The sequence below is a fragment of the Primulina tabacum genome, chromosome 6, assembly GCF_025594145.1.
Source record: "Primulina tabacum isolate GXHZ01 chromosome 6, ASM2559414v2, whole genome shotgun sequence".
In the NCBI taxonomy this organism is placed as follows: Eukaryota; Viridiplantae; Streptophyta; class Magnoliopsida; order Lamiales; family Gesneriaceae; genus Primulina; species Primulina tabacum.
In genome coordinates this window covers 25491812-25502542 of record NC_134555.1, presented here as the reverse complement: position 1 = coordinate 25502542, position 10731 = coordinate 25491812, and the positions used below count along the sequence as shown (strand labels likewise).

The 10731-nt window shown below is 33.7% G+C and overlaps 1 protein-coding gene across 1 annotated transcript; it reads left to right on the top strand.

Moving 5' to 3' along the window:
* Positions 1-1002: 1002 nt before the first annotated feature.
* On the top strand, positions 1003-8649 carry LOC142549205 (CBS domain-containing protein CBSX6-like). Its single transcript, XM_075658030.1, is given in 5 exon segments — positions 1003-1237; positions 4102-7036; positions 7500-7594; positions 7597-7944; positions 7947-8649. Coding segments are annotated over 4 exon segments (1236 nt in total). The 5' UTR covers positions 1003-1237; positions 4102-6692; the 3' UTR covers positions 8396-8649.
* Positions 8650-10731: the final 2082 nt, after the last annotated feature.

Below are 10731 nucleotides of genomic sequence, written 5' to 3'. Positions count from 1 at the left end.
GTGTGTGTGTGTGTTTAGGTGTTTTGGGGTGTATGTGGGGAACTCTTTTTAAAATAGATTTTTAAAAAGTTTTCTAAACAGTTAATTAATGAGCTTAATTAACCTTAATTTTTAATTAATAAATTAGGCCAATTAAGATTTATAAAATCATTAGACCTCAAATTAAAATATTTAAAAATATTTATTTCCAACAAAATCCTTTATAATTTACATAAAATTCATTGCTCCCACTAATTAATTTAAATTTGATCTTAAAAATACCATAATTCTTAAATTATTTAAAATAAATATTTTTTAACTAAAAATAAAAATTTAACATTTAAATATTTAACACATTAATCATCTCCGGCTCTCCGTCTCGACTAACTACCGATATTCGTATGAAATATTTAAATTATGAAATCAAACAAAATTAAACAGTTAATCATTTAGTCACTCAAAATATATCACTCATGCATCCAACATCATTTTATTAAATATTTTAGTAATTAAATAATTTTCATACATGTGGTCTACGTGGACTGATTTTCGAGCGTTACACCTTGATATTGAAATATTTATTATGCTACCTTATTTGTTGTCATAAGTCTCTCTCAATAAAAAAAAAATGTACGTCCTAGTTCGATTATAAGAGCCCTACAATATAAGGAAAAAAACATTTATTCTACACAATACATTATTATCAATATAATATAAATATTTTAGATCTTTTTTCTGAGGTAAAAACTTGTGTGAGACGATCTCACGGGTTGTATTTTATGAGACGGATCTCTTATTTGGGTAATCTTTGAAAAATTATTACTTTTTATGCTAAGAGTATTACTTTTTATTGTAAATTTCGGTAGGATTGACCCGTCTCACATATAAAGATTCGTGAGACCGTCTGACAAGAAACCTAGTCTTTTTTGAAATGAAATAATCTAGATTTTGGATAGTCAAACACTAGTGTTGCAAAGAATATCATTAGTTTCCTCGTACTCGTACAGAATAAGAATTATTTATTTCCTTATATAACATATATAAGCAGTGGAACAGCAAGAGCAGCGTTTCGATCACTTCATCCATTTTTTCTTGCATTTCAGATTTTCTTCTCTTATTCTTCTTCCATTTCGACCTCAGAACGATCAGATTTCTGCCCATCTCTTCGTATTCCACCGCCGGATTTTCAGATTCAGCACGTTTGTTCTTTCGCTTGTCCGGTGCTCGCCGAGCTCCTCACCGGATCCTTCGTGTATAGGTAGGATCTGGTTCTATATTATTTCGGATTTGTGAAACTATGATTGATTTGGGTTTCTGATTTTGATATATTTCGCTGAGTTAATCGCTGGGTTTATGTTGGATTGCGTTTAAATTTTTCTGATTTCTGAATCCCATCCTGAAATTCTTTGTGGGCCTTTAATCGCCGGTAGTTCCTGGACTTCTTGCTGGTAGATAGTATAGAGTCCGTCGGATTCTCGAGTGATTGCTGATTTGAATGAAGAAGCATTCCGATTTTGAGCTAATCTGTTTGAAACTTTGACTCAGCAAAAATTCATTCACCTACTTGTGACAATGACCTTTGTGTTAATGTTATCCACTCAGCCTCCCCGAATAAACTATTCAAATGATTTAATAGTTGAATTCCTAGGTGAAATACACATGCAACAAGTCATTAAAGCATTGATATTGTGTGAAACACTTGAAACAGACTGCCCCTTTCAGAATTTTTTTCTCAATCCTTAGCTAGAAGAAGCCGTCAACCAAGTGTAGACCTTTTCGATCCAGCAAAAGTGAATAGGACTAGTTCTTTATGTTATGGAGTCCTTAAACTGGTAATTGAATCTTTACAGACAAGTGAACTAGCCCTATTTTTTCATCTTTCTTTTTAGAAAACCTCAAAGAAGGTGCCTTCGCATTAGACATTAATGATAATATGCTATGTCCGTCACTTCGGACATGAATGCTGTGTGATGGACAAAATGTTAATCGCCTTGTGAATGAACTAGTCTTATTGTAATATAGGATTGTTTTGTAAGGATTGTTCTGAGGAACAGGTAGTTCACTCAAATAAATTTAATATTATTTACAAACTAATTTGCTACAAACATTTATGGAAGGAATTTTTGTTTGGATTTTTACTAAGAAAATGAGATGCAATAAATAAAATAAAGTGAATCAGATAACTAACTAACGTGGTATGCATGAATAAATTTTCTGAGAACCCTTACAATATATATCGAACACTTTTTAAGGATGTCTTCTGTTGACAAGAAACGCCATGTGCTAAGACCCAAGGAATGGTGCTTTATGTTTTTCGGCTACATTAGTATTTTAAATTGATTTTGCACAATTTTGAGTATACATTGTAGAAGAATCATTATGAACCAATCAAATATAAAAAATGAGTATTAATGTAAATGTGAAATTTAATTGGTAATAAACAACAAGAGAATTTGTTATAGAGGATCAATGATAAAAGATTACGTCTTCAACTCCCGATTATAACTTGTTTAACCGAAGGATTTCACTATATCTTCTTGGCCTTGAGGGCTCTACCTATACACGCTAAGGGCATCTTTTAGGCTTTGTGGCTTCAAGGATTGTCGCGTACAATTGTATCTTTAACATTTTGGTGATTTGAACAAGTTTCCAACTTGTATCTTGTTGGAAGACCCTACAACACAATTTGTGAGAACCCAAAAGATACAGTTCTTTTTGTACAGCCAGCTTGCGAGTTTTAAACTCGAAAAACATTTTATTCCTATTAGAAATTTTTGAATTCAAGTTCAAATTATTTAGTTTGATGGTTCGTTAAGTGCTCGTGAGGTTTAATAATTTATTATTATAGTATAATTATATATTAGATAAATATATTTTGAGCCTTTCTAGTACTTACGTTCAGCAATAGTTTGAACAGCTCGCAAACATGTGTAAACTTTTTGAGCCGAATTTGAACTCAACTTCTGATTTAAGCTGAATTCGATCATTTTTTTGAGTTTCGATCAAACTCGATCTCGAATATATTTAATTTGAGCTGAATTTGTGGCTTAAAATTTTCTTTCTATGCGGCTCGATTTTGTTAATTTACACCCTTAATTTAAATCAAATCTCTCTCAAAAGAATGAAATGGACATGCAAAATTAAGTATCATACAATTAAAAAACTGAATACAAGAAAATGGACGTAGAAGAGCCAAAAGAACTCGTGATATTGATTGTATTGACCTTTTAATAAATTATATAGCTTGTAATTATTTTTTTTTCATTTTTCTTAAGCATAAGGCCTCTATTTGTAAGATTATGACCTCTAAAATATCAATATTCGCTCCCCCAAGTACCGTAAATTCGAAATTAGTTGTTTGTCATCGTCACAATAACACTTTCCAACATCCTTGACTTACATGAACGAATAATTTTAATGGTAATAATTTTTAAATTTATGAATTGGACATTTGGGATTCCAGGGTGAACATCCGTGACGTTTGAGCAGTAGGCCTTAGCTTTTGAACAATGTTTGAACGTCTGGAGTGAGACTCCTCCGTGGGTTCAGTGCTTGAATTTGAATTTCATAAAGCCTAATATCTGGGTCGTATATATAACAAAAGTTCTGTTCCCATCGATATCATGTAGTGATATAATTGGATTAGTAATATTACATCGCATATTTTAAATAATTTAATGCTATGTGAATTTTTTAAAAATTTTAAAATTCAATGCATTTGATCGGAATATAACATGAAAAGTATTTTTGATCCTCTTGTAATTTTGAATTAAAAGTGTAGATTGTTAGGGCACCATTTTTTCGCACCCAAGACGCAACGGGAGTAAAAATTTTTATTTTGGGCATTTGAAACAGTCCTTGGGCGTCGTATGTTTAAATACATTCATAGGGTGTATAGATGTTATATTTGCGCGTATACAACGCTTGGCTCCAAACTTTTCCGGCTTTTAAGTGGAGATAGTCCTTCTTGTATATCCCTACGCACGGATTTGCGGCTTTTGATCGTCTAATTAGGTCCATGATCAGAAACTATATTCATCGCTTGGATTGTACTAAAAACCTCAAGAGATTTGTGGGTTAAGACTGTGACGTCCGAATTTCCAAAATCCGGAGTCTTTGCAGCGATGGAGGCGCGACGATGTAGAAGCTTATGGCCGAAAATTTGTTTCAATTTGTATTGGAGGTGGCCGAAACTTTTATTGAAGAAAATGGAGAGTTTTGTGAACTTTGTGCTTGTGTGGTATGCAAAAATTCCAGTATGAATTATGACCCTTATGGTATATTTATAGAGTGCCATCAGGAGTCCCTCTCTCACAAGGATTCCTAATCCTTGTCTCACCAGGACTCTATTATTCTATTATAATAAAATTTTCATATTATTATTATTATATCATGTATTTATCAACTTTTGATAATGCATGATATATACACATCTTTATATTCCATTAAAAAATGTATATATAAACATTAATATATTTACACATGCATTTTTAATACATGCATAGACATATTAATTAAATTAAATGACCAGTATTTAATCTATGTAATTAACTCATTAGTTAATTTAAATCTAAACTCCTTTAGAATATTATATGAAAATTTGTACATATTGGTAGTCCCCACTACTAGTTATAACATTTAATTAGTAAATTTCAAATTCTCTAAATAAATGATTGCGAACTCATTATAACCCAATCAACGATCCGGCAGAAGCGATGTATAAATGATTACAAGTCTTGTTCATATAATGAAAAACGAAAATTTCGAATATCAAAATTTTCACTTACCATATTGGGCAGACAACCGCCAGTTTAGTGAACTCCTTCACCAAAACATACAGTTCTACTCTCCTTCTTTAATTAGCAATTAAGTTAAATTCAATTTCTTCCATCCTACGGAATCAGCTTATAAACTCCTTTATAAGCATCATGTTTGATCTCATCAAACTATAGTCGCCTAATTTAACTTCTTAAACTTTGACTTTCTCAACGGGAACACATAATTCGATTCTTTTGTGACCCTCAATGGTTCAGGGATACAGCTAGCCGTGGGTTCACATCTCCATGTGATTCAGAATAACATTTATTCTTATTCGGCTTACCCTAATGAGCCCCATTCTTTTCAATTCTTTGATCAAGAATGTCATAACTCATTTCTGATTGCACCAATCGGATCATGGTAAGAGCGTTTGGTAGCAGCTTCCCATGATCCCCTAGGTATCACTAATAGTGACTGCAAGAACCTTAAGTCATGGTTATCGTACAGTATGGTCCCTTTAACACAAATATCCCGATCGAATCTGTAACCATTGTTAAATCGAAAGTTGCATATAAATTCGATTATGATGTGATTTATCTTTGATTGTAATTGTGGTATGGTATGTGCAACGAAGTTAACACTTTTCCCTAAAACACATTTTTTGCTCTGGCCAGAGACTCTTTGCACTATTAACTAATCAGATCACATATGATATATTCACCCGTAGGCAAATAGTGAATCCTGATACAATGCATTTGCTCCTACGTATTTCAAAACTATACCCAACCTCGCCACCTGATGACCCTCAAGGGAGTCGGTAAACTGAACAAAGTACATGCTATTAAGTATAGCCCCTACATTGTCCCATGTCAAATGACTAATGGTGTACAACCACAACCGCGGACTATTCCACTCGATAAATGAGAACCACTTGGACAGTCCGAGTGAGGGCTGTTCAGTGTATCATCATATGATCACCCATCTGTATGAATGAACATCTCCATGTCTTTGCCAATGAAACATGGGGTTACATCACAGATGCTAATTTCGAGCTCAAGCGACTTTTATCCTTATTTTAGGCGGCTGATTCGACTAGAAACTTGTTAGTAATGAGTTTCATGATTTTACGTTGCGAGGCCGACCTCATGGTACCTTTTGTATATACAAGGACTTTATTTATGAAACTTTTATGATTATACTGATAAAACATAGTGTCATAATTGAATAAAATTGTAATATTATAAAAAATAAAGATTTTTTTAAATTAGAGTCAATAAAAGCACAAGCCACAAGTTGGCTTGCTGAGCACCTATTCTAATATAGATCACGTCTGCTGTCAAGTGATGTGAAAACGTAACAGAATTTTTATTTTGAGGAAGAAAATGAAAATGAGATTGTAATGTTTAGTTTCATTTTCGTTGACGAGTTTCCGGAAATGAAATAAAACATATTCTTCAATATTACTTTCCTTATTTCAACAAATAATACACACGACTAAAGTTATTAAATTAATGAACTTAATTTAAACTTAACTATTTTGAAAACTTTCCTTGTTGAACTGATTTTTGAACTGCAACATACATCATTCATATTTCAAATAAATAATTTAAGAAAGGACTGTTGCATAAAGAATTTTCATGCCCCTGTTTTTCAACCAATCATCATACTTCTTCATCCTTTTTTATTGTTTCACAACATATCAACATTCAAAATCCATATGTGATAACAATTTCAATGGTATTAAACAAAATACTGCCAAAGCTTTTTTAATATTATGAGTTGAAACTGATATAAAGCCAGATCAACATAAACATTTCTGCTCTTATCTGATCTGGAGTAAAATTGATTGGACAAGGAGAATTTTGTAATCATCGTTTCCGAAATCAGTGGAGCAATTTAAAGATTAAATCAGGCCACAATAACGAAATAGCTAGTTTTTGGATTACTGAGAGAGGATGGCATCAGTGTTTCTGTACCATGTGGTGGGAGATCTTACAGTGGGAAAGCCTGAGCTATGCGAGTTTGCTGATACGGAGACACTGGAAGCTGCCATCGGCGCTATTGGGGAATCCTTGGAAGGAGGCATTCTGGTGTGGAAGAAGAAATCACAAAAGAGTGTGATGGAGAATGCTGAAACAAGGCAACAAAGGTTTGTTGGCATCCTCAATGCCCTGGATATTGTGGCATTCTTGTCCAGAGAAGATTCTTTGTCTAATCAGGATAAAGCCATTAAAACCCCTGTTTCCGAGGTTGTGGTCCCCAACAACTCCGCTCTCAAGGTTGTTGATCCTGGCACAAGGTTGGTCACCTCTCCCCTTCCTTCCCAGTTTCTTTTTTATAATCAACTTCCTGTCCCATCTGCTTTTCTTTTCTAATTTTTCAAAATTCCAGTGATTTAAAAGATATGATGTCTGTTTTTATTCCTATTCTTAGTTTCCCAGTTCAAATGCGACCATAAGGGTTAAATATCTTCCTTTCTTACTGTGTGAAACCTTGTGGTTTTCAAATGTAAGGTTATTCTGTCATGTGTAAAAATTGAAAATTTTTAGTTGCTTTGAATCCATGAGGTCAATTTTTTTGGGTTTTCATGTTGTGCCATATTTCTTTATTGCTTCGCACATCAAAAGGGTACACATATATGAATCCAAATGTTGCACATTATTTTTAATCATATCATAAAAAATTAGACGTAGACTTTATTGCCTGTAAAACTTCACGTGGATGTCCAAAAGTGAGAATCTCCAGTGGTTCCTTGTTTGCAGATTGATAGATGCTTTGGAGATGATGAAACAAGGTGTGAAGCGAGTCCTTGTCCCCAGGAGTTTAGTATGGAGAGGAATGAGCAAGCGCTTTTCCATTTTTACAATGGAAAGTGGCTAAAAAATGTAGATCCTTCTTCATCCAACAGTTTGAACACTGTTGGTAATGCTACTCGACCATCATCATCTTCAACGTCCTCCATCCAGGACAAATTTTGCTGCCTATCAAGAGAAGATGTACTTCGCTTCCTCATTGGTTGCCTTGGTGCCTTGGCCCCTTTACCTCTTTCTTCTATTTCCACACTCAAAGCAGTCAACCCAAATTATAGCAGCATCGAAGCATCATGCCCAGCAATCAATTCCACCAAAAAGCTTCTCCGTGAACCTTGTGCTGTGGCAGTTGTGGAGCAAACACAAGACGGCCAAAGTAAGATCATTGGTGAAATTTCGTATCTAGACTATGGAAATGTGACTACTTGGCTGCTGCTTGGGCACTGGCTAATTTATCAGCTGGACAATTTGTTATGGGAGTTGAAAATTTTTCCGATACTGCGCTTAATGAAATGGCTGCTCAGACCGATTTAACCAATGGTGGTGAGGCAACTAGGTCGAGAACATTCAGTAGCAGAAGTATGGGTTTTGTTTGTAATTCGTCCAATTCAAATTTTGGAGTTGGTAGGACCATGTATCGTGGTAGAACTGCTCCTTTAACCTGTAAGGTGACGAGCTCATTGGCCGCTGTCATGGCACAAATGTTGTCACACCGTGCAACCCATGTGTGGGTAAGGGAGGCGGAAATAGAAGATAGTTTAGTTGGCGTGATGGGATATGCTGATATCTTAGCTGCAGTGACCAGACAACCTGGGTCAATCGTTTCTGAAACCCACTCCACATCGTGAGCAGCACTCATTTTTGAGTGATACTGTGATCTATATCGTTTCAAGCTGGTAAATATCCTGACTTTGGGACACTTGAAATGATAATTTTTGCATGGTTTCGTTTTCTAAAATTAATTTGATTTGTCCCTTGAGAAGCATGTGTAGAGTTTTTGTTTGTAAGAAGTGAGCTGAGTTATTGAATTTGTTTTATTTGTTCTATTGGATGACTACAACCTTAGTGTATATTATTTTTGACCCAAAGTGTTATTTTTTCTTGTTTGCTATGTGCTAAATAAGGTTCATTGATTTTTGAATTTTTTTGGACGTTTTTTGTTCTTTCACGTTAATTTATCGAAAGGGTACGTGCATGATCTGTGCCCAACTTCTCCCATGATTTGTCTACGTTTTGGCTTGAAACCTATTTGATCTATATTGGTTTTGTTGGTGTACCGTTTTCTCGCATCTAAGACGTACCGAAAGCTTAAAATTTTTAGTTTTGACGTTCAAAACAATCCTTAGGCGTCATGTGATGTAAAATATGATATAAATAATCCATAGAGTGTTTAGATCTAATTTACTTTTGCGTATTTAACGTCAGATCCAATTATTCTAAGTTTTAAACGGATATAGCTCTACTTGTAAATATCTACGAACGGATCTTCCTCCTTCGATCGTTTAATCAAGGTTACGATCAGAAACTTGATTCCTCGTATAGATTACATTAGAAATCTAAACGAAATTTACGTCGAGATTAAGTCGTTGAAATTTTATAAATCCAGCCACGGCATGGTGGAAAAAGGTGGTCGAAAATTGCTTCCCTCCAAAATAGGGGTGGCCGAAAATTTCCTTAGTTACAGGGAGAGATTTTGGTGTAAATATTGTATTGTGTATTTGTTATTGTGTTGCTATGTTATAAACATATGATAATTTATATCTATAAATACAATATCTCAATCTTTCTAGAATTATAATCTTATCCTTATTCTTTATTTTCATTATTTAAAATACTAATGTGGTATTTTTTTTTCTTGAAAATATCATCCAATGTCAATTCTTGACAATGCATGACATATATATACACACATATATAGACATATATAAAATTAAATAGCCTTTATTTAATCAATAAAACATGTAGTTTCACTCTCATCACTTAATTAGCTGTTAAGCTAACTTTTACAACTTCTAATAATGATTTTCACTTATAAACTATTTTATAATATATCTGTTTGATCTCCATCAAATTACAGTCGCCAAATTCAACTATTTGAATATTACTATCTCAACGGAAACACAAAATATGATACTGTCTGACCCTCACTAGTTCAAAGATACAGATAGTCGTGGGTTCAAAACTTTATTGTAATTCAGAATCATTTATTCTTATTCGAGTTTACCTTAATTTTCCTCATTCTTTTCATCAACTCTTTATCGTTTATGTCAGAACTCAAGTCTGATTGCACTCATCGGATAATAGTAAGATCGTCTAGTAGTATCGTCACATGATCCCCTAGATATCACTGACAGTTCTTGCAAAAACAATAAATTATGGTTAATGTACAGTACAGTTCTTTAAACTCATATATTCCGATCGAATCTTGAACTATTGGTATATCGAGAGTTGCAACGAAATTCAATAACGATGTGGTATATCTTTGAGTAAAAATATTGACTTTGTATGTGCAACTAGGAAAACATATTTTCCTAAAGCATATGTCTTGATCTGGCCAGAGACTCCACGCACTAATAATTCATCAGATCACATAAGATATCTTCAACCGTTGGCAAACAATGAATACCTGACTACAAAGTGTTGGCTCCTACGTATTTCGAAAATATGCCCAACCTCGTCACCTGATGAACCTCCTAAGGTCGGTAAACAAGCTTTCACGTTGTCCCATCAAAGGAATAATAATATACAACCATAACCACGGACTATTTCACTCGATAAATGATAACTACTTGGAAACCTGATGGAGAGTTGTTCAGTGCATAATCAAATGATCACTCATCTGTATGAATGGACAGACATCTATACATTTACCAATAAAACATGACGTTTACATCACAAATGCTAGTCTCAAACTCGAGTGACATTTATTCTTGTTTTAGGTGGCTGAATCGACTATGAACCAGTTTAGAATATATAATATGCTTATTAATGAGTTTCATGATCTTATGTTGAGAGGCTGACCTCATGATACCTATTGTATATTCAATGACTTTATTTATGTAACTTTCATGAGTATACATATAAAATAAATGTCATAATTGGATAAAATTATAACATAATATTAAAATAAATATTGTTTTTACATAACAGTCAATAAAACTCAAAACACAAGTTAGCTCGCTGG